This window comes from Pseudophryne corroboree, chromosome 6, assembly GCF_028390025.1.
Source record: "Pseudophryne corroboree isolate aPseCor3 chromosome 6, aPseCor3.hap2, whole genome shotgun sequence".
NCBI classification, from domain to species: Eukaryota; Metazoa; Chordata; class Amphibia; order Anura; family Myobatrachidae; genus Pseudophryne; species Pseudophryne corroboree.
In genome coordinates, this window is record NC_086449.1 from 550948080 (window position 1) to 550973400 (window position 25321).

A 25321-nucleotide genomic window follows, 5' to 3' on the forward strand; every position below is an offset into this window, starting at 1 on the left:
TTTTGTACTACTTACCTTCAAAGTATTGTTTCATGTCACCATCGTCTTCCAGGCCGGCCATCGATATTGCCAGCTGTTATCTGTTTTCAAACCGACATATTGTATGAGACTGTTTATCTAAAGACTGTCATCTTCTATGCTGAGATTCACCTGTATTTGCCATTGCTCCAGTAATGGTTATATTTTCTGTATGTGCTCTCAATAAAACCTCATTTTGCACATGCGCAGGAACTTATTAGAGCCTCCTCATTTCCTCCACCGTACCACCACTGACCCACTAGTGCCCCCTCTGGGAACAGACACAGACCTGACACTCTCCAGCCTAAATCTGCTTCTTCCCCACTGGCATCTGGTAGCGGGGCCCCAATTGTTGAGTCCTATCTAGACTACTGCACACAGGACCTGATTCAGAGATGGACGCTGATCGCTGAATACATAGCCAGATCTGCGTCCATCTCTTCACATTCTGGGGCCGCCCAGCATGTGTGCCAGGCCGCCTCCCGATGTATCCGCAATTAGATTGCGGATGCATCAAATTAAGATCGACCCCTGGTAACGCCAGACGGCGGCCACCATTTTTTTTTTTTATGTGGCATGTGACGTCATGCAGCCACACTGAAAATGGTCACTGCACGCTCCGTTCCCCCCCCCCTCCTAGATGCCACGCCGCAGCCCTGAGAATGGTCGCCGCTGTCAATCATCTTGCGGCTGCATACTTAATGGATGCGACCACAAGAAAAAGGGACGCACACTGTGGCCAGCCAATTCTTACCTTCTATTTATATCCCCTCTGGAATTGTTACTTCCTATGTTGTTCTCATTGGCTGAATCTCTAAGGCTTTTTATTTTACATTTAAAAGGCTAAAATTCCTTTGTTTAGTGATTTGTTTAGTGCAGGGGTGGGGAACCTTTTTTCTACCAAGGGTCATTTGGATATTTAGAAAATCCTTCGGGGGCCATACAAAAATTATTAACTTACCCTGCCCCCCCAGTAGTTATGCCCCTTAGGGGTACTGAGTGCGCATGCAGAAGGCACACACCAAAAAATGGGTGTGGCTAATTAAAATGGGACGTGATACACATATGCCCCCAATAGTGCAGTGCCAGATACACATATGCCAGTGCAGTGCCAGATACACAAATGCCCCCACAGTGCCTGACACACAAATGCCCCCACAGTGCCTGACACACAAATGCCCCCACAGTGCCTGACACACAAATGTCCCCACAGTGCCAGATACACAAATGCCCCCAGTGCCAAATACAGAAATGCCCCCACACTGCCAGATACACAAATGCCCCCACACATGCTGCTCTGTCCGGCGGCGTGTCTCAGTTGTCAGGGGGTCAGGGCAGGGAGGAGAGCGAGGCTATGCCGGGCAACGGAGTGTAGGATCTCAAACCAGCCGCCGGTTCGTGAGCCATTCAGAGCTCGCGGACCGGCAGCAGCAGCTCCTGATTGGCTGCCGGTCCGCGAGCTCTGATTGGCTCATGAACCGACGGCTGATTTGAGATCCGACCCGCCGCTGCTGCTGGACATATACAGTAGCTGCGCTCTACTCCCTACCCTGACAGCTGAGACACGCCACCGCCGGACTGAGCGGTGGCGTGTCTCGCTGACACACAAGCGGGTGGGCCGGAACAAACGGCTTTGCGGGCCTTATACAGCCCACGAGCTGGAGGTCCCCCACCATCGTTTATCGTATTAAGCTATGTATGCTTTCTAACTTTGGTGATCCAACAAACGAAACTTATTTTTAAAAAAATTCCACAAAGTAGGTATAGTAAGTATTTTTCTGGACATTATTATTTCTGGACAGTATTTTTCTGGAGGATTTTGGACACAGGACCTCATTCAGTAAGGATTGCAAATTTAGCTTTTTAGCAGAATTTGCAATCCTTTGACTCGCATGCTGGGGGCTGCCCATCTCTGGGCAAGGCCTCTTACCATGCTACCCGCCACCCCCCATCTGCGACCATACAGTTATTGCGACTGCGACGCAATTATTGCACGGTCACAGAAATTATGGAAGCCTCCTGCCGGCGCAGGATCATTAAATGCATGGTGAACGTAATTATTACGGTTGGATCACGATTTGCGGTCCAACCTGAATTAGGCCCACAGTTCCTACCTGGGTCAGTCCAGGGTCAGACCTAGTTTACGCTGCACATTGGGTTATTCCCAGATCAGCCCCATTTACACTGACCCCTGGATCTGCCCTGCATGTCACTCACAGACCCTCCCTTGAGGCGGGCCTCTGCATACACAGCCAATCAGCATAATTTAAACATAACCTGGGTCGGATAACCCGGGTAGAGCTGTTTTATACCCCTTTCACACTGCACAAATAACCCGGTATCGACCCGGCATATTGCCAGGTCGACATGCGGTGTGAAAAGGGGCCTTACCGAAATCGCGAGTCGCCTGACCCGGCAATTCAACCCGGGTATAAAGCAGTGTTATACCCGGGTTGAATACCGGGTCATTGGCTGCGTAAACGGGCTCCCGGGTCGATGCGACCCAGGACCCGTTTACTAGAAAGGAAGAGGCGGCGCGGAGATGAGCTTATCTCCCAACGCCGCCTCCACCTCTGCCCCCGCCGCCGGTTCTGTCCCCCTGCTGCTATGGCAACCCGCCCGGCTTATTGCCGGGTCGTGGAAACCAGCAGCAGCTGCCAATGCCGGATCCCACCCGGGAAGGACCCGCTTCCAATTCCCGGGTGGGATCCGGCATTGACAGTGTGAAAGGGGTATTACACTGCATCGTTATCTGGGTCCAACCCTGGTAGCTACCAGGATCGGATTCCCAGGTCACTCAACCTGGGTTAATTTTCAAGGACCCTTTTACACTAAGCTGTGACCTGGGTAGACCCAGTAACAATCCAGGTCAAAAGCTCAGATATTAATTGGCAGGGATGCTGCAGAAATGGATTATACGTTGAATTTTACAGACTGTGTAGGGGCGGATTGGGATGAAAAACCAAATTGGAAATTTCTGGAAGCAGCCATAAATGTGGGGCTGGGTCTGTGGTGGGTTGAGCATTGACTGTGTGTTATGTACAGAGGATTTAAGGCTGTTCAGTAAGTGCTGTACTGGATACATCCTACTGGTCTATATTTGCTGGACTTGGAACATAAGTTTAAAATATTTTATGATGTGGCCTAATGAAGCCTTTTTTCATGAAATATTGGTTTCTGATTGCCCCCTCCATGACCTCCCTGCATATCTCCGTCATTTCCCTCTCATAGCTGTATCATAAAGTCCTCCCTGTATATATCCATGAGTACCCCCTCCATAGCTAGTACCTTCCATATAATACTGACCTCTTCACAGCACACACTAACCTCACAGATAATTTACTGATCCCCCCCCCCCCCAAGTAGCACACTTATCCACTTCATTGCCCCCTAACAGCACTCACTATACACCTCAGAACTCACAGTCCCTATAATTGTCCACCATACAACACCCACTTTCCCTTTCATTGTACAGCTTACAGCACTTCCCCCGAACCCTTCAATGTTTGCCTCACAGCACTCTCCTCAGTCCCTTCAGTGCCAGCCCTCAGTACTCCTCCCCCTGACTCCTTTAATGTCCACTTCATAGCACTCTACCCTGCCCCTTCAATGTCAATGAACAGCAATCTCCTTCAATGTCCACTTCACAGCACTCTGACCCTCCAATGCACGCTCTCACTCTCCCTCTTCAATAATCACCTCAAAGTCCAAAGACTTATACACACACATAATATATGAAACTGCAATTGAAAATTAAATGTGTGGTTGAACTAAAGAAAGCAAAAGAGAAGCACATTTTATTTAGTCCGAAACAATACCAAACCAAGCTGTGTAAGGACCGGTATATACAGGACCACACAAGGACTACCTTGGAAATCTTATTTCTCCTCTGATTTCATATGGGCAATCTACCATTTTATGCTGCAACATTGCCACTCAGTGGTCTCCAAGATGACTATTTAATAGGACCGTACTTGATGCTTGACCATTTAAATATTTAAAAGACAAGCAGAAATTAGAATCCGCAACAGATTGTGGAAACAAGTGCAGCCTTCACTATGAACTGTGACTATCTTATATACAAGAAATCCAGTCTACAGTAGATGACCCCAACGGAGAACATGGGATGGCTAGCTCACTAGGTAATAGTATAGTATGCTTAGTCTTGAAGGCAAGAATAAGACCACTTGTTAAACATTAGCTCACTGATGGTAAGAAAACATGCCAATTCAGGCAGGTGATGAATCCACCAGCTGCTGGAAAGGACAATTCTGAGCATGTTCTAAACAAAATGTAATTACAAGCTTTCCAAGTGGGAAGCTGATACAGAGCAATTAATTCTGGTAGACTACAAGTGCTAAAAAGGATACAAGGCTCTACCTGAGACAACATCAAGGTAACACATAACAGAACCATGGTGACTGGCAACAAGCTCAATTATACCCCGTTTAGATTGCAATTGCCGGGTCGCACCTGGGAATTGGATACGGGTCCTTCCCGGGTATGACCCGGCATTGGACCTTGAGAACATGCTTCCCAACCTGTCAATATGCCGGTCAGGTTGCCATTGAGGGGCGGTGACCACGGTGGCATCGGGGGCAGGTGCGGAGGCGGCCTTGGAGATTAGATCATCTCCGCGCCACCTCTCCCTATGCTGTGAACGGGTACTGGGTCCATTAATTATGATATACAAATACAACCAATGGTGTATCAAACTTGCAAACCGTGAGCAGATCAATGCCACAATAATATGTATTGATGCCTGACACCAGGGCCTGCATGACCTAGTGCAGAGTTTCCCAAACTCTGCTATTACAGTCCCTGTTAAGTATATCCATGCTTGAACACAAGTGAATTAATTTGTACCTCAGTCAATTTGATTTAACTATCTGGACTCCATCTTTTAAACCTGCACTGTAATGGCGGAGTTTGGAAAACTGTGGCCTAGTAGTGCGATTTGTTCTTGAGTTTTGTGAGACTGAAAGGATGGTAGCTGATGCTTTGACATAGATGGTATCAAGACCCAGCCGAAATAATAGAGAAATAAAATACATGTTTATAAATTGAAAGTGATTGTCGACTATGGTCAATCTGGTTGCAGTGTAAGAAGCCATCCATAAGATTTGCGCATTACTAAATACACCATTAATTCAACACTGGTGGACGATGTGTTGAGTTATCCGATTTCTCCGCTATCCTGCTTGATTGACAGATAAGCATGCATACTTTAATTTAAATTGTACAAGTCCATTTTTTATGAGTTTAATATTGTCTCATTAAATGTGTAAAAACATTACTACACTATCAGAACTCTTTTTCTCCCTTGGGAGTACTTTCTGGTTTTAAGGTTCTCTGGTTTATCGGATGTTTTTACTGGCTCCATCCGTTCATAATATGATACCTTTTTAAACGTAAGTGCTGCCATGGCTTTTTAATTCAGTTTGGTGCTACACCCTCATAATTGGCAAATAAGCACAATTACCAATAGGGCATTGGTATAATAAACACCTTGGCACAAACTAAGCACTATCAGCACTTTATTGCACGTTTTTGCACTAAATTTACACACACAGCACAGCGTCACTTTATCTAGATCTATGCACCACACTGATCTACTGTTTTCCATTACCCCCTGTGTGAGGAACTTTATGCTGATATCCGGGTGGATATGAGAGGAGGAGGTGAATAGGAGAGACAGTCGATCCAAAGGAATTTGCGAGAAGTGATTTTTCTTTTGTGTGTCTGGTACGCATATCTTACTACTATTTAAGGATACTCTGTTACTATAGAACACTGAAGGCGCAGCTGATTTACCACTTATCAATATTCATTTCTTGGTTCATTTGGAAATTGGACTATTTTGAAATCTGGCCGCTGCCACTATATAAATTTTGGAGTGTTTTCATGTTTAATCAAGGACTTTCTATTTACGTAGTTTATTTATTTATTTATTTATTTATTCACTTATTGTATTTATTAGCACTTATCCACAAATTTGGTTTAAAGCGTTAGAGCTCCTCTAAAATATAAGGGTTAGCGCTACTTGCACCATATACACTATATATATATATATATATATATATTTATATACTGCTCAACAAAATAAAGGGAACACTTAAACAACACAATGTAACTCCAAGTCAATCACACTTCTGTGAAATCAAACTGTCCACTTAGGAAGCAACACTGATTGGCAATCAATTTCACATGCTGTTGTGCAAATGGAATAGACAACAGGTGGGAATTATAGGCAATTAGCAAGATACCCCCAATAAAGGAGTTGTTCTGCAGATGGTGACCACAGACCACTTCTCAGCTCCTATGCTTTCTGGCTGATGTTTTGGTCACTTTTGAAAGCTGGCGGTGCTTTCACTCTAGTGGTAGCATGAGACGGAGTCTACAACCCACACAAGTTGCTCAGGTAGTGCAGCTCATCCAGGATGGCACATCAATGCGAGCTGTGGCAAGAAGGTTTGCTGTGTCTGTCAGCGTAGTATCCAGAGCATGGAGGCGCTACCAGGAGACAGTCCAGTACATCAGGAGACGTGGAGGAGGCCGTAGGAGGGCAACAACCCAGCAGCAGGACCGCTACCTCCGCCTTTGTGCAAGGAGGAACAGGAGGAGCACTGCCAAAGCCCTGCAAAATGACCTCCAGCAAGCCAAAAATGTGCATGTGTCTACTCAAATGATCAGAAACAGACTCCATGAGGGTGGTATGAGGTCCCGACGTCCACAGGTGGGGGTTGTGCTTACAGCCTAACACCGTGCAGGACGTTTGGCATTTGCCAGAGAACACTAAGATTGGCAAATTCGCTACTGGCGCCCTGTGCTCTTCACAGATGAAAGCAGGTTCTCACTGAGCACATTTGACAGACGTGACAGAGTCTGGAGACGCCAAGGAGAATGTTCTGCTGCCTGCAACATCCTCCAGCATAACCGGTTTGGCAGTGGGTCAGTAATGGTGTGGGGTGGCATTTCTTTGGGGGGCCGCACAGTCCTCCATGTGCTCGCCAGAGGTAGCCTGATTGCCATTAGGTACCGAGATGAGATCCTCAGACACTTTGTGAAACCATATGCTGTTGCGGTTGACCCTGGGTTCCTCATAATGCAAGACAATGCTAGACCTCATGTGGCTGGAGTGTGTCAGCAGTTTCTGCAAGATGAAGGCATTGATGCTATGGACTGGCCCGCCCGTTCCCCAGACCTGAATCCAACTGAGCACATCTGGGACATCATGTCTCGCTCCATCCACCAACGCCACGTTGCACCACAGACTGTCCAGGAGTTGGCGTATGCTTTAGTCCAGGTCTGGGAGGAAAATCCCTCAGGAGACCATCCGCCACCTCATCAGGAGCATGCCCAGGCGTTGTAGGGAGGTCATACAGGCACGTGGAGGCCACACACACTACTGAGCCTCATTTTGACTTGTTTTAAGGACATTACATCAAAGTTGGATCAGCCTGTAGTGTGTTTTTCCACTTTAATTTTGAGTGTGACTCCAAATCCAGACCTCCATGGGTTAATAAATTTGATTTCCATTGATAATTTTTGTGTGATTTTGTTGTCAGCACATTCAACTATGTAAAGAACAAAGTATTTACAGGTTGAGTATCCCATATCCAAATATTCCGAAATACGGACTTTTTTGAGTGAGAGTGAGATAGTGAAACCTTTGTTTTTTGATGGCTCAATGTACACAAACTTTGTTTAATACACAAAGTAATTAAAAATATTGGCTATAATTACCTTCAGGCTGTGTGCATAAGGTGTATATGTAACATAAATGCATTCTGTGCTTAGATTTAGGTCCCATCACCATGATATCTCATTATGGTAGGCAATTATTCCAAAATACGGAAAAATCCCATATCCAAAATACCTCTGGTCCCAAGCATTTTGGATAAGGGAGACTCAACCTGTAATAAGAATATTTCATTCAATCAGATGTAGGATCTGTTATTTTCGTGTTCCCTTTATTTTTTTTGAGCAGTATATATATATATATATATATATATATATATATATATGTGTGTGTATGTGTGTATATATATATATATATATATATATATATATAATATAAACACAAAGCACATTGTATAGATCAGTGTGATTATCTTCAACTTGGTAGTCCTGTGTGCAAATCAACGGGTATCACAATTAGGGAAAGTAAATTAAATGTCTCACTTTATATACCCTGATACATAATTCACAGGGAAATAATGAGAATCCTCTTGGAGGCTGCTCAGTTCTTCAAAAATGCCGTAAGGAGGTACATATGGCCACAAAAGTTCTGTGAAAGTGGAGGAGAAGAACAAGCGACTTAAGGTGTAGTAAGTTATTACAAGGTGTGCTGTACACACGCAGATAAGGAATTGCGTACCAAATAGTAGCTTGTATCAAGGCCTATCAGTCTCCTTTTCCGTAGCTTCTCACCACATATTGCACCTCTATTCACTTCTTGGGAGCCTCCGGTCAGCGCCAAATCGCTACCGGTATATATATAATATTATAAAACTAAAGGTTGTTAAAAAAAAAATTAAAAAAGGGATTTTACCATGTCAGGGTGTCCAGTCTGTGGGACTCAGGAGAGTCTGATGAATGGACCGATGTGAAGCTAATTCAATATTCTATTGGTTCCTGTGTTGTCAGGCTCTGTGTATCAGACCTGTTCCACTGACAGCGATTAAACATTGAAATTTTGGAAAAAAAAGTTTTTTGGAGTGAGCACATCCCAAACTCAGTATCAGTCCAGTGGGGAGCGCCTTGGGAGTGCTAGTATTAAAAATAAAAAATGGACGGTGGAGGAGTAAATAATTAACTCTTTCCAAATCAAGGGCTTACAAAGTGTATAATGCTGCGTATTTGTTGGCCTGTTTTAGTGAATGATTGTTTTTATTTGTATGTACATAAACCTGACCTAAAACCACCTCCATCATTTCTGTTTGTACCTATGTAAATAGCATTGACATTCTTTCTTCTCCGTGTAATGGATTTTAATTGTTAAAATCCTATGTAGAGTTCTGTCTCTTACATTTTCACCTTTACTAATGCATAACAACGGAATAGAAATTGTTCAATGGTCTACATAAAGGTGATCAAGAACAATTACATTGCATAAAAACTACGATTTCTTTTTTATTTTAAGGTTTGTTTGTTTTTTTCTTTAAAGTGAAAAGTTCTTTTATTGGCACCATTAACTTCATTATCCTATCTGTTCAGATTGGTTTTAAAAATGTTAATTTCCCACTAAAACTATAAATAATGTTTTTGTTTTTTTGTTGTTAAACTGAAAGGTATGGCTGCCCAGAAAGGTCATTCAGTGAAGGCATTCCTTTTGCTGGTTTGGAACGATATTAATTAGATTGGGCTGACTAGTACAATTTACTCATATTCTTCTAAACCGTTTCTCCCCTACGATCTATATTAAATACAGCAGCTAGACTAGGTTTTATTCTAAAACATTTTTCTACTGCTGTTCCCCTCTGCCAGTCCCTCATTGGTTGCCTCTATTTTACCCAATCCAATATAAGCCGCAGCATGCCATACACTCCTAACGCTGCCTGAAGGTGATCATCGGTGGTAAGTACCAACCGGGGGCCCCACTAGGGGGGGTCCCTCGGTTTTACTGTGCGTCTGAAAGCGCGGGTGTGGCATACGCGTCCCTCCTGGGGGAGACCCGCTATAGCCCTTGTGTGAGACTGGCTAAATATAGTAAACCAAGCATTTATGTGAGGTTGTACATATTGGGAGACATGGCCAGTACAAATATACAGAAGTAGCTCCGGCGCCATGGCGGGGGGCGAAGCTACACGAGAGCGGGCTCAGCGGCATTTTGAGGGATTTTATCATATTACAGTCTCACTGTGTTTACACATAAAAACGCTGACACCCTCACTGGGGCTGTGCAGCGTTGGGTGTGTTGGGGTCCTCTCTCCGGTGTCTCCTCTCACATGCACTAGGGCAGGCTTGCAATATATCAATATCAGGCTGTGTTGTATGTGTATTGTACCTGTTTTTCTGATTCACAATGGTAAAACAGAAGTCATGCAGTGTATGAAATGCTAGATTATCTCCTAGTTCATCTGGCTCAATATCATGTGAGCAGTGTAGTCAGCCATCTCTGAATGCTGATAACAATGTGGGGGAGAGTCCAGAGCCCTCCTGGCTGGGGGCTATCAAAAATATGATGTCTGATATGTCATCTCAGCTCACTGCAAATGCAAATAAGACTCATGAACTGCAACAAGCAGGGGCAAGTCTCGCTGCTAAACATCCCCCCCCTGCAGTGGCGGAGCTAGCGAGCAGTGGGCCCAGGTGCGACAAAATGCTTTGGGCTTCCCCCTCATCCCATCCAAGTCCACCCCCTCACCCCTGGAGAGGATCTGGTGAGGGGGACCTGCTCAGGGCCAGGGAAATGGATACCTAGCAAAAGTGTCGTAATTAGACATTTTAGCGCTGTGTGCAAGAAACTGCATCGGTGCCCCCCCATGTTAAATAGGGGCTGTGCGCGCCGTAGTGCAAAAAAATAGAGGCGTGGCTTTGTGGGGAAGGGGTGTGGCCACAAAATAAAACCAATTCATATAACGGTGCACAGTAGTCTCCATTATTCAAATTACTCCGCACGGTAGCACCACTACACCAGGTAGAGCCCCTTTTACACCTTATGGTGGACAGATTCCCCTTTTTACACATTACGGCAGACAGCGTCCACTTTTTACACATTACGGCAGACAGCATCCACCTTTTACACATTATGGCAGACAGCGTCCCCTTTTTACACATTACGGCAGACAGCGTCTACTTTTTACACATTACGGCAGACAGCATCCACCTTTTACACATTATGGCAGACAGCGTCCCCTTTTTTACACATTACGGCAGACAGCGTCCCCTTTTTACACATAATGGCAAACAGCGTCCCCTTTTTTACACATTACGGCAGACAGCGTTCCCTTTTTACACATTACGGCAGACAGCATACCCTTTTTTTTGCACATTACGGCAGACAGCGTACCCTTTTTTTTTACACATTACGGCAGACAGCGTCCCCTTTTAACAAATAACGACAGACAGCGTCCCCTTTTTTACACATTACGGCAGACAGCATCCCCTTTTTACACATAATGGCAAACAGCGTCCCCTTTTTTACAGATTATGGTAGACAGCGTTCCCCTTTTTACACATTACGGCAGACAGCATCCCCCTTTTTACACATTAAGGCAGACAGCGTCCCCCTTTTTGCACATTAAGGCAGGCATAATTAATAGTTAGAATAGATATACTTACTGTTTCCGCTGGCTCAGGCTCCTCGTGCAGCTTCTAGCAGAGATCCCGGGCAGGGGAGAAGGAGGAGGGAGGGGGACTTGGGAGCCGCAGCTGCCCTCCGTTGCTGTGAATGCTGGGAAGCGCATCCCAGCATTCACAGCGGTAGAGAACAGCCTATGGTGAAGGAGAGGGACAGCAGCAGCAGCGCCTCCACCAATTACACAGTGCTGCTGTGGCTCCCTCCTCCTCCCCCCCCCCCCACGTAGCTGGTGCGCTCCTCCCCTCGGCGGTGGCGGCACACAGCGGCAGCCAGATGGCATGTAATGAGTCAGTTTGACTCATTACATGCCGCTCTGGCTTTGGGCCACTTGACAGTGGCGGGCCCCAGTGCAAGGCACTGCTTGCGCTGGCGGTAGTTCCGCCACTGCCCCCCTGTCTACTACAGGTGCACAAAAATGTGCTCTACCTGCACTCCTATCAGATACTGATGATGATATACAGGATGATGGGGATGATGTGGACCCCATAAGTGGAGATTCCACCCCTACTCAGGGTATTGAACCCCTCATATTGGCTGTTAGGGATGTGTTAAAGCCCCCCCCCCCCACCCCCACCCCTGGAGGATGCTACTGCTCAGCAGTCATTTTTCCTCCCACAGGACAAACTGACAGTCACATTTCCTGATTCAAAGGAATTAGATGACTTATTTAAAATAGCCTGGAAGACTCTAGATAAGAAATATCAGGTGTCACAACGGTTTTTGCATATATTCCCCTTTGCCCCTGAAGGCAGAAAATTCTGGGAGGAGTCTCCAGCAGTGGACGCCTGTCTCTCGCCTTTCTAAAACGGCGGTACTCCCTGCTCCGTGCTCCTTTACGGTAAAGGACCCTGCAGATAGGAAACTTGAAACCACTCTGAAATCTATTTACATTACTGCAGGTGTTGCTCAAAGGCTGGTCATTGCAGGTTGCTGTATGACACATGCAATTAATTCCTGGGCTAATCAAATGAAGGAAGGTCTTTCAGGTGATATGACCTTAGTTAATAGGACACGGCAAGAGTCCTCTGTGACTCCATTAAAGAGATTGGCAATATTAATGCTAGGACCACGGCTATGGCTGTGTCTGCGCGCATGCGTCAGTGGATTGCTGACACTGACTCCAAACGTAATGTAAAATATCTTCCCTTCACAGGTGAATGACTCTTTGGAGGTGAATTGGACGCATGGATTTCCAAAGCTACTGCTGGAAAAATCCACGTTTCTCCTTTCAGGATCTCCTCCTGCTAGACATAACTACCCGGGACCGTCTACTCAGTCCTTTAAGAAACCAGCCGTTACTTGATCTCATGACCAGAACACCAGCTCTGCTTCTGCAAAGACTTCAGCATGACGATGCCCATCCACCCCGAGGGGATCTCGTGGTGGGAGCTCAGTTATATCACTACAGCCACATCTGGGACGGTTCCTGCCAAGATGCTTGGGTAAAGGACCTTATCTCTCAGTGTTACAAGCTGGAGTTCGACGATACTCCCCACCCCCCCACCCCAATTAAATTTCAAACCAAGCTTATCAGCTTTAGAAAATATGCGTGGTATGCTACTGCTGGCAATCAACAAGTTAGTCCAGTCCCAGGTCATTGTTCCAGTACCCCTACTGCAGGGTTACTACTCCAGTCTGACCGTAGTACCAAAACCAGACTGGTCTGTGAGACCCATTATGAATCTGAAGTCCTTGAATCCTTACCTGAGGGTTTTTCAAATTCAAGATAGAATCTTTGAGAGCGTTGATTGCAGGCCTGGAACAACAGGAATTCCTTGTGTCCCTGGACATCAAGGACGCTTACCTACATATCCCAATTTGGCCTCTTCAACAGGCCTATCTGAGGTTTGCCCTGCTGAACGATCACTACCAGTTTCAGGCGTTACCTTTCGGCCTGTCTACAGCTCCGAGGGTGTTCACGAAGGTGATGGCGGAAATGATGTTTCAACTCAGGGTCCAGGGGGCCAGTGTTATTCCATACCTGGACGATCTCCTGATAAAAGCGAGCTTCTGTCACACCTTGGGTGGATCCTCAATCTGCAGAAGTCCCACTTGGAACCGTCTCAATGGCTCATGTTTCTGGGGATGCTGCTGGATACTGTAGCACAGAAAGTGTTCCTCCCAGAGGACAAAGTAAGAACACTTAAAGAAATGGTTTGCATGGTGCTCCGACCTGCTCGAGTCTCCATTCATATTTGCATAAAATTGTTGGTAAAGATGGCGTCCTCATACGAGGCGATTCAATTTGGAGGGTTACATGCCAGACCGTTCCAACTGGACATCCTGAACAGGTGGTCCGGTTCCCATCTTCAGATGCACCGGATAATTCGGCTGTCACCTCAGGCCAGAATCTCTCTCCTGTGGTGGCTACAGTCTTCCAACCTGCTGGAAGGACGACACTTTGGGATTCAGGATTGGATCCTCACGACGGATGCGAGTCTGAGAGGATGGGGAGCTGTCACCCAGGGGGTGCAGTTCCAGGGCAGGTGGTCTGCCCAAGAGGCCCTTCTTCCGATCAGCATTCTGGAACTTAGGGCTATCTACAATGCTCTGATTCAGGCATCACCTCTACTCCGGGATCTGGCAATCCAGGTGCAGTCGGACAATGCCATGGCGGTGGCGTACATCAATCGACAAGGAGGGACAAAAAGCAAGGCCTGCATGTGAGAAGTGTCAAGAATACTCCTCTGGGCAGAACGAAATGCAAGAGCACCGTCATGATCTTCATTCAGGTGGTGGACAACTGGGAAGCGGACTTCCTAAGTCGCCACGACCTCCATCCATGGAAGTGGGGACTACACCCTCAGGTGTTTCAGCAAACCATTGACAGGTGGGGATGCCCACAGATCAACTTGATGGCTTCTCGTCTCAACAAGAAGCTTCGCTGCTGTTGCTCACAAACCAGGGACCTGCAGGCGAGCGCAGTGTATGCGCTGACATCGCCTTGGCCTTACCAGCTGGTCTACCTGTTCCCTCTGATTCCGCTGATCCCAAGGGTGCTCAAGCGGATCAGACATCAAAGAGTGGAAGCAATCTTGATTGCCCCGGATTGGCCCCAAAGAATGTGGTATGTTGCTCTTCTGGACATGTCGTCTGTAGAGGACCCTTGGCCTCTACCGCTAAGAAGGGATCTTCTTCAACAAGGACCGTTCGTCTTCCCGGACTTACAGCGGCTTCATTTGACGGCATGGAAGTTGAGCGGAACATCCTAGCTCACAAAGGGCTTTCCAAAAAGGTCATTGCCACTATGGTGCAAGCCAGAAAACCTGTGACGTCAAAACACTATCATCATATCTGGTGGAGATATGTCTCTTGGTGCAAGGAATGCACATATCCTTCTGCAGAATTCAACTTGGGAAGGTTCCTACGATTTCTGCAGGCTGGAGTGGATACAGGCTTACGTCTGGGATCCATTAAGGTCCAGATTTCAGCTCTTTCCATCTTCTTCCAGAAGAAGTTGTCTCTCTTGCCAGAAGTTTAGACCTTCTTGCAAGGGGTGCTTCACATACAACCTCCATTCATGCCGCCTACGGCACCCTGGGATCTGAATGTAGTGTTACGTTTTCTACAGACCTCCTGGTTTGAACCTCTGACGACAGTAGAAAAACATAAAAAACGGTGATGTTACTGGCCCTGGCTTCTGCTAGGCATGTCTCAGAATTGGGCGCCTTGTCGTGCAAACGTCCATACTTTGGTCTTTTACCAGAATAGAGCGGAGCTCAGGACTAAACCGCAGTTCCTGCCGAAGGTGGTCTCCGCGTTTCGCTTGAATCAACCTATCGTGATTCCGTCCAGTTCTGACACTTCTGCTCCTCTGGAGGCATTGGATGCTGTGCGTGCCTTGAAAATTTATATCAAAAGGACGTCTTGGATCAGAAAGACAGATTCCTTGTTCGTACTTTATGATGCGCAGAAAAAGGGTTGCCCTGCTTCTAAGCAGTCTATTGCTCATTGGATTAGGCTTACTATCCAACAGGCCTATGCGTTGGCAGCCTTACCAGTTCCGCAGTCTCTGAAGACCCACTCTACAAGATCGGTGGGCTCTTCCTGGGTGGCTGCCCGTGTCTTGGCCCTGCAACTATGCTGAGTTGCTACTTGGTTGGGGAAGAATACCTTTGTGAAGTTCTACATGTTTGGCACCCTGACCAAAGAGGGTACCCAGTTTGGTCAGGCAGTGCTGCAGATGTCTCTGCACGTTCCTGCCCGTTCTGGAAGCTTTGGGACATCCCCATCATACTAATCTGTCCCCAATATCCCTTATGGATGCCAGAGAAAATAGGATTTTAAATACCTACCGGTAAATCCTTTTCTTGTAGTCCATAAGGGATATTGGGTTCCCGCCTCTATGCGGTGACTTTCTGCAGGTTCTCTGTTATGTGTTCCTGTTCAGCTGTTGCTGTTAATGTTGCCAGATGTTGCTGGCTAAGTTATGTATTGGTGTGCTGGTGTTCAAATCTCACCACATCTGTTGTTATGTTCCTTCTCTCAAGTATGTCATTCTCTTTCGGGCACTGTTTACCTATAACTGACCTGTAGGAGGAGGCATAGAGGGGAGGAGCCAGCACACCCAGTTGAAGAAATTTAAAGTGCACTGGCTCCTTTGGACCCATCCATACCCCATCGTACTAATCTGCACCCAATATCCCTTATGGACTACGAGAAAAGGATCTACCGGTAGATATTTAAAATCCTATTTTCCCAAGTCTGCGCCTCTGCTCTCTAAAGGTGTGTACACACGGTGCGATATGCACTTAACTATTCTTACGATTTTGACTATATAGTGTGTACACAGCTTGCGATGCCAATGCGCGGTCACGCAGGATCGTCATCGCAAGCAAGAATAGACATGTTCAGGCAAGTCAATTTTGACTATATCGTGTAAAAATTGTCACTTAGCCAAAATCAGTATCGCAAGCACAGTCATCTTTACTTGCGATACCGACCACAGTTCATGTCGCATAGTGAGAATCGGACATAGCCCAAATCTCACCGTGTGTATGGACCCTAACTCTTTGTTATAGATTTGCTTGTCTTACATGAAATCATTTTATTTCAAAACCGTGATTTTGGATAATGAAAATCCTTTTCTGTTGTCCAGACAAAAGACAATGTAATGGACAAACAGTTCTGAGAGATCAGAAGATGCAATCTCTTACAGCTGTTGATATACAGTATCAAAAATATGTTTATAGAATATACAGTTAACTACCAGTCACATGGTAGGATAACACCTTTCTTACAAACTGCATGCTGATTACTTCATTAAATGTGATCTCTCATATTAAATGTCATATTCACGGCTGGCCCGACCATTACGCGGGCTACGCGGCTGAGTAAGGCGCCACAGCGAGGAGGGTGCTGGGCAGCCTGACCACGCCCCAAACCTACCCGGAAGCCAATGCTGTTTTTCCCACAGTGTGCCCTTCTCCCTCCAGATGCCGGGCGGGTAGACGCGCATCCCCAGCTCTGGCGGCTCGAGTCCCGCAGTGTTCCCTTCTCCCACCTTCCTCCAAATGCTGGGCGGGCGGACGTGCATCCCCGGCACTGACGGCTCCTGATGTACACACAGGTAACACCTGCTAGCTAGAGTATTAAAACTTTTGGGAATCTGATAAAAGGTTATACAGTATGCACAATATTAGCAAGTGATGTACTGTATATAACAGAGGACCTAATTCAGACCTGATCGGTGGTACAACAGCGATTGCAACCTGAAGCTCTTCTGGATTGCACTTGTGTAGCAGTTGAACTGTGCGTGTGCACCCAGTAAGACCCGATTGACAGGCAGTCACGGGGCTGGAGAACGCCATTGGTGGGGCGAGCTCCGGACAACGCAGGCATGTCCGGACCTTTGCGTGGGCAGGCCGAGGCGGCTACGTGATATCACACACATTCGCTGTGACGCAGAACGTGGCGGGTAGCCGTCTGCCATCACAGCTAGGCTGCGCAGGTAGGGAGCTACTTGGTGGGTGCAAAAGTGAAAGCTTGCAGTGGGGGAGGGGTAGGGCCTGACATGCGGGGCCCCCGCATGTCAGAGAAACTGATCGTAGATGTGCTAAATTTAGCACATCTACGATCAGGTCTGAATCACCCCCAGAGTGCAAAAAAAAATAATTGAAACATATTTTAGAGTTTGACTAAGCAACTAAGGAGTGGACATTGCAAAATCTCTTTAAAATATACCAACTACTGACATTATTCTGAAGGAGGTCATCAGTCAAGATAAAAAAAAACTTGCAATAAATTCAGTGTCTTTGTAATAAAAAAAAACCACCCAGATAATTCTGTTACAATTGGTATGATTACTCCTTTTATTTAACAAAATAACCAACTAATTAACATCAAATCGTAACCCTTCCTACACACAGGGATGACTCAGTGCTGCATGTTGGGTCGGTATAATGAGTATAGGACAGTGACATTACTGTCACCCCTGCCACCGCTACCTCTCCATTCACCTGCTGTCTCCCTGTCACCCCTGCCACCTACTATGTTTGTCACTCCTGCTTCACCAGTCACCCACAATCTCTCCCTGTCATCCCTGCCTCCCCAGTCATCCACTATCTCCGTGTACCCTCCGGTACAATTGTGTGGCCACGTCCCTTCCATTTGCGACCACACCCCTTTTTTCAAAGGCACGCACTGTCCCTTAAAAAAGTTTACCCTATCAAGGGGTGCCAAAATCTATTTTTGCTTACCAAAAAAATTAAGCTTGGGCCGGCCCAGGTCATCTTATTGCATAGAAGCAAACAAGTTAACTACTGTAAGGGGTAGATTTACTAAAGCTTATAAAAACAATAAGTGGAGATGTTGCCTGGTCAGGTCAGGCTTGGGATAGGACTCTGACGAGCGGATAACAGCTGGAGGAGGATGAGATCACAGGAGGTTGAAAATGAGAAGGTTGGAAGCACGTGGAACTTCAAATAATCTAGACTTTGGGGGTTATTCAATTAGTGCTGTGTTTTTTGACCAGTCGAAAAAACAGCACTTTTCCCCAGTTTTTAGGTCGAATTTAAGTTTGACCTATTTAATGCCTGTACCGTTTTTTCTCCTGGATCGAAAAATCCGACACTGGTGAAAACCACATGTATCGGTGAATTCGTGGACGTTTTCCCGTATTTTTGGCGCAATTTTTGCCAATGCCGATTAAAAAAAAAAAAAAAAAGGGAAACGGCATGAGCGAAAATGGATTTAAAAAAAGGGTGAAAACGCCCGCAATTGAATACTCTTTGTTGAATTAGTGCTGTTTTTTCGACCAGTCAAAAAAAAACACGGCACTTATTTGAATACCCCCTTTGTATTCATTTGACTATGGGGGTCATTCCGACCAGATAGCTCGATGCAGTTTGCCTCAGCGCAGCGATCGGGTCGGAACTGCGCATGGCAGTCGTCGTTGCCTAGCGATCGCCTCTGAGACAGAGGCGGACGCTGGGTGGGAGGGGGCTGAACGGCGGCGTTAAGTCGCCATTTAGTAGGCGCGGTCCGGCCAACGCAGGCGTGGCTGGACCATTGGGGGGGCGTGCCGCAATGGTTGCGTGACGTCTCACGCAGCCGCTGCGGCCAGCGGCAGCAACACACAACTCCCGGCCAGCCGCAGGAGTTGCGCTGGCCGGGAGTTGCTCCACAAATAAAAGAGCATCGCCGCTGTGCGATGCTTTTGTATTTGTGCAGGGGGGGGGGGGGGGGCAGCACTGACATGCGGGGCGGACTAGCCCTGTGCTGGGCGTCCCCCCGCATGTCTAAGTTCATGATCATAGCTATGCTAAATTTAGCACAGCTACGATCAACTCGGAATGACTCCCAATGTGAGACAATATACTGCAATAGGTTAAATACTGAAATGAGAGTCCTGAAAACCAGACTGCAAAAGACCAGACAAATGGTATTGGAAACTCTGGACTGTTGAAGACTGGATGAAGCGAGTAGGTACCCTGGAATGTTGCAGCTAGATAAATTGATACTAGAAATCCTGCAATGGTGTGGCTTGAAGAAGTGAGATTAGAAATCCTGAAATGCTGCGACTTGAGTAAATGTGATTAGAAATCCTGGAATGCTGTGACTTGAAGAAATGAGATTGGAAATCCTGAAATGCTGTGACTTGAAGACAATAACTGGAAATCGTAACTGAGAAACACAAATTGTGAAAACTGAATACTTGGTAATCGTGACTGAAGAACTCAGACTGTGTGAAAACTGGATACTTGGAAACTCAAACTGCTGAAGATTGAAGCTGAAACAGGAGATGCTTGAAATGAAAACATGAACTAATGAGAACTGAAGCTGAGACAGGAGATGCTATAAAACATGAACTGCTGGAAGCTGAAGTTGGAATTAAGCAATGCTTGGAAACATGAACAGCTGATGACTGAAGCTAGGTAATTGTATAGAGAACCAGTAAAACTTCCAGCGGCACAGGACCCCCATGGAACACTGCTCAGTGGGTTAAAGAGCCACAGGGAGTGGTGCTGGGCCACACTCCTGCATAGAGTGCAGCAGAGAAAACAACGAGTCACTGAAGAAATGGACTAGAAGCCTTCAGGGATTTTAGCATTTAGGGTGGAGTACAGGATCACCTGCAGGAGCACAGAGCTGAGAGAACTGACTATGATTAGCAACTTAAAGCACTGGCAGTATTACAATGGTCCAAATCCCTTGTAAAAGGAAGTGGCCAGCCAGGATTGGCTGAGAAACTCAGGAGAACTGCCATAGACTAAAAGTGCATGGTTGTGGTCTCCAACATGGCGCCCAGGAATGCAGACACACAAGGAAGTTCTTGCCTGTATTCTCCGAGCTCCAGAGCTGCCCACTACAGACACCTCTGTTTACCTCTCCCTGCATCCGCCAGGAGCAAAGACCGGCTTCCCGCCACTATTGTACCACCAGCACCTGAATCAGCAGTCAAGGAGGTAAGTCCCTGGACCCTGACATGCCTATAGCAACAAATCAGATTCTAGCTATAATCTTTCTATTGTATACTAGAAAATCATTGTATACTAGAAAATCATCACTGATTGCTACACGCAATACCACCACTTTTTATTTTAGGAAGCTTCAGTAAATCCCAATGGATGGAGTCCCGACAGATCCCACCGGTAAGTAATAAGTTTTAGGGTCAGGGCTGTTTCTAGACAATTTGGCTCCCAGTGCGAGATTTTAAAATGCGCTCTCCCCCATTGACATAAAAAAAATAACCCCCCCCCAATAGTTATAAAAACCACAAACTTGCGCCCCGATGGTGCGCTCCCAGTGAGGGGGCGTGGCCTTGCTAAATGGGCATGGTCTCGCTAAAATGGGCGTTGCCTTACAGAAAAAGACTACCTTACACCCAAGTTTTTGACCCTGCACTAACGGACCTCGGCCACCACAGGGAAAAAAATAAATTCCATCACATTCAGCCCCACACAGTAATACCCCTTGCACCATATTATGCCCCCTGCACCTTATTATGCCACACACCACAATGCCGTGATACATTCTGCCCTACAGTAAAGCTCCAAATTACTTTTAAATTACCTACTCATTGCCAAGTGTTTCATGCGCTGTCATGCTCGTTGCCAGGGGTTTCATGCGCTAGATGTCATGCTCGTTGCCAGAGGTTTTATGGGCTGGGTGTTTTGCTTGTTGCCAGGGGTTTCATGATCTGGGATCCATGCTCGTTGCTAGGGGCTTCATGCTCTGGGATGAGTGTCATGCCAGTTGCCAGGGAAGTGTAATGCTAGTTGCCAGGGACAAGCCATTGAGGGTAGCGTGGGGTCAGCCCAGCGGTGACTGTCCTGGGCTCCTGAGGAAGTACGTGAGGTTTTAGATGTTTGAATAACGTTTCAATTTTTTGTTATAGAGCCAAAATATTCTCAGAAATGCATGTGCACATTTTTATCATAATTTGCATTTATTTATAAGATGCAGCACATTTCCACAGCACCATGCAGAGCACAGAAATAAAACATTGTAAACACAGTGATAAAATAATACCCATACATAATTACAAGAATAGACATAGCTGTAGTGTTTACCTTTTGGCCACAGCCAGCCCGCCCGCCGACTCCCCTGCCCGTCCGTCCGCCGGCTCCCCTGCCCGTCCGTCCGCCCGCCCCCTCTCCTGCCTGTCATAGTACTCCACCCGGGGGGCGGAATATCGGGAAATGAAGCGTTGTGTCGTGACGTTACGAGACACGCGTCGTTACTCGAAACTCCGCACCCTGAGCCGAGTACTATGACAGGGAGGGGGAGCAGTCAAGACAGGAAAAGTGCAGCGGCGGGTGCCCCGTGCAGTCGCGCGGCTTGCCTGCCACTAGAAACGGCACTCTTTAGGGTTAGGCACTAGGGGGACTGTTAGGGTTAGGCTGTGGGAGGGAATGGTTAGGGTTAGGATGGGGAGGTTAGAGTTTAGGATAGGGATAGGGTTAAAATACTTATCAAAATACGTTGTGGTTGCACTGTCAGTCTCCTGGCTGTTGGGATCCCAACTGCCAAGATTTTGTACACAACTCTGTAAATCTACCCCAGTCTGTGAAGAAATTATACCAGAGTCGCCTACTCTCCCATTTTAACTTTAGTCTCTCGCTGCCCCGCAAACAGTGCTCTCCCCCCCCCTTTTTTTGCGGTTACCAAACCCCAACTTAATTGTGTGAGTGGTTAAATATTGCACGAACAAAGGGCGTGCGATGGTTAAGGGGTCGTAGCCCCTTGCAGCGGTGTGAACAGCGCATGCAGGGCCTGATGAATCACCTAGTAGGTGCTGTGGTTGGGGGAGTGGCGGGTGCGGGGGAGACGTAGTGGGGGAGGGGCTGGTGCGGTGGTGCATTGGGTGGGGGTCCGGAGTATCTGCGGGTGGATGAGGAGCGGTTGTGGGGGTGTCGCGGGTGGGGGAAGGGCGGGTGCGGTGGTGCCGTGGATTGGGGATGGGTGGGTACGAGGGTGCTGCGGATGGGGGAGGGGGGTTGGAGCCACTGCGGGTTGTGGAGGGTGCCGCGGATGGGGCCTGGAGGTACTGCGAGTGGCGGCTAATGCTTCTCCTCCTGGAAGCAGCTAAGCTGCTGTCCTCCCTTTGGCAGTGGCTCTCCCGGAGACTCGCACAGCAGCCAAGCAGCCAGTCACTATTGTTAGTGCCGGTGTCTCAACGCACCGCATTACAGGGAAGAAGATGCACTCAATAAACTACAGTTCCCAGTAGCCCTTAGTGCCGGAATGCTTCAGCGCTAAGGGCTGCTGGGAGCTGTAGTTTATTTAGTTTGTCTACTTCCCTGCAATGCGGCACGTTGGGACACCGGCGCTAACAATAGCGACTGGCTGGCAGAACTGACTGATTAGCTGAATCAATGTAAAAGGTGAGTGCAGTGCAGTGTAACACCCAATGCACTGCACAGCACTGTCACCTTTTTCCATTTATTCAGCGTCCAGACATTACCCTCTGCGATATCACCCACTCCATCCGTTACATTAGCCATCTCGGGGCTTCCAGGTAGGCAGCCCAGGTCCTGTGTTGCGGAGTCAGGGCCTCTGAGGATCTGGGCGCGGCTGTGTGGGGGATGCACTTCTGTGACATCATGCGCAGAGGAGGCTAGGGGGCTCAGAGAGTATGTGGCGCAGGGAGGGCTATGAAAACCGCTGCGCCGCTTTCTTACAGATCTATGCCGGTGGCCGCAGCAGCTTTTGTTGCACCTGCGCCGTGGCTAGGGAGTGGGGATTGTTGATGCCAGAGGGGGCAGGCGGACTGGCAACAGGACATAGGACGCTGCAGTAAAAGGATTTTTTTTCCCCTAACTACAGTGCAGAGACTTGCTGCAGATGCAGTGGCATACCCTCCAACTATACCTTTTTGGCAGGTACAGTACCTTTTTTTTTTTTTCATGATCTGTACCGATTTTTGGCTCTCCAAACTTCCATTGAAAGTGTAGGAAAATGGCATGGCCACACCACTGTACCTGTGGCCATGCCCCCTTTTCAAATTTGTACTGATTTTGTAAATTGTTGCAGGGTATGTTGCTGCAGATGCAGTGGGACTATTTTGGGGTGTGGACCTGGAGCTGCAGCTACATCAGCCCCATTGTTAATCCTGCTCTGTGAACACACAGCAGCCAAAGGATAGAATCTCCCATTGGATGTAACCTGTGTTGGGTGTGATAGACCTGCTGCTAACCCAGTGAGAGCTCCTAGCCACGCCCAGCGTTATACACACAGGCACAGAGTCACAGATCTGGGCTATTATATAGGAGATGGTTCAATATTTAACTATTTATAGAACTGATGGGCAGAATGGGCCTGTTATAATGCACTTGAAATAAATAAAAAAATTAAAATCTGCTTTTTACGGAGTAGCTCTGACATACTGTATATAAGCAACTTCCAGTTGTAAAGCGCAACGGAATTTTCTGCACTATATAAGAAACTGTTAATAAATAAATAAATAATTAATAACTTCCTGAGTACTTGTATGGGGTTCAGTATGATTTACCGACGGTCATAATCCCGACAGCCATTGACCTACAGTCAAAATACCGACACGGTCAAATACCTACATTCATTATGCCTACATGTCAAAATACCGACATGAGTTTTTCTGTGTTTTTTGTTGTAAATGTCGCCATGGACACCTTCTCAGTGTGCAGCGTCCCCTCGCATGGCTCGCTACGCTTGCCATGCTTCGGGCGCGGTGCCTTGCTGCGCTCGGCTCACTATTACATTCCCCCTCCAGGTCCACCTGGCTGGTAAAGTATGAACAAGTCTGTTTTGGGGCAAAAATTCCTTAAAAACGCATGTTGCCATTTTGACATGTCGGCATTTCAAATGTCTGTATTCTATTTTGGCATTTTGAACTTGTCGGCATAATGAATGTCGGTACTTTGTCAATTGCTGTCGGGATTATGACCGTCGGTATTGTGTCCGTCGGTAAATCAACTGCTACCCCTTGCATGTATTTGCCAGTGCCTTTATTGCCAGCTGCCTGCTTATACTATTCCAGATCAATACACTATATAACTTTGTCGTAATGTGTTAGAGTAGTAATTAATAAACAATGCACACTCAGCTGTGTTATTGCAGCATTTTGCTGTGTACATAATGTATATGCTTTTTTTTTCTTCATTTTTTTGCTGTTATTGCAATAACACCAATGTACTGTACATGTAAACATTTTTTATTTTTAAATGTGTCATTAATACAAAGACAACTGGGAAAGTCTTTATAGTAAGTAATAAAGTAACAGTGCAGTGGGCTGTCCTGTTATTACACACTCTCTTCTAGAACGAAAAAGAAAGCATCACTCTTTATGCAGTGTGTCGGAAGAGGTCCCCTGTATTACACTGAGCACACACACTGTAAATGAAGCGGAGCGTTATTGGTTAGCCTGGATGCTTAGCATAATCACTTAGCTAGACTGTGCTTGAGGGGAGGTGATTATCACTGAGAACAGACGGGCAGGACCAAAGCATTGCCAGATTCTGTACAAGCTTCATGTATTGTAGGGCTCTTCTTTTTTCTTCTTCCCCCATCCATATGTGTTTTTATTTAACTACCTTTACATGCCCTGTGAGGTTCAAATGAGAGCAGGGGCTAAAGACCTTTCCTTCCAGCTCCGACATGCCGGCAGAAGACTATCTAAATGCATCAGCTGTGCATATGATGGGATGGGGCAGATTTTATTTTGTACAGTAGCCTTTCCGTAATGCATGAAAGGATTTAAAAAGAAGCTTAACTCCTTCGCCTGCATCTATATCATTTTGTGGATTGTATTGCCCATGAGATCAGAAATGATTTTCTCGGATATAAACACAGTTTCAGGATCTTCTAAAGTACATCTTCCGAATGGGACTAGGTATTACACTTTTCAGGTATGTGTTTGATATTTTTTAGGATTCACTTGAACACATTATAATTTTTTTGTCATTTGTTACGATCCATAGTTTTTATTGTGATGTGCCCATCGCATACAGAATTCTGGTGTTTGTTCTTTTCCATAATAGTACAAAGGTGAAAAATTAATTTAGAATTTGTATTTTC

At 46.6% G+C, this 25321-nt stretch overlaps 1 protein-coding gene across 11 annotated transcripts in view; it reads left to right on the forward strand.

Moving 5' to 3' along the window:
- The window catches only part of PPFIA2 (PTPRF interacting protein alpha 2), a 656694-nt gene that overhangs the window by 167480 nt on the left and 463893 nt on the right, over positions 1-25321 (forward strand). Inside the window, exon 1 of one of the 11 annotated variants that reach the window (XM_063927703.1) lies at positions 24736-25152. The exons of 8 other annotated variants lie outside the window; for them this stretch is intronic. In XM_063927703.1, coding sequence (XP_063783773.1) covers positions 24991-25152 — 162 coding nt within the window. In that variant the 5' untranslated portion in view covers positions 24736-24990. Of the gene's footprint in view, positions 1-24735; positions 25153-25321 lie in introns of those variants that run through there. 2 more of the 11 variants (XM_063927704.1, XM_063927706.1) reach the window with 2 other exon arrangements.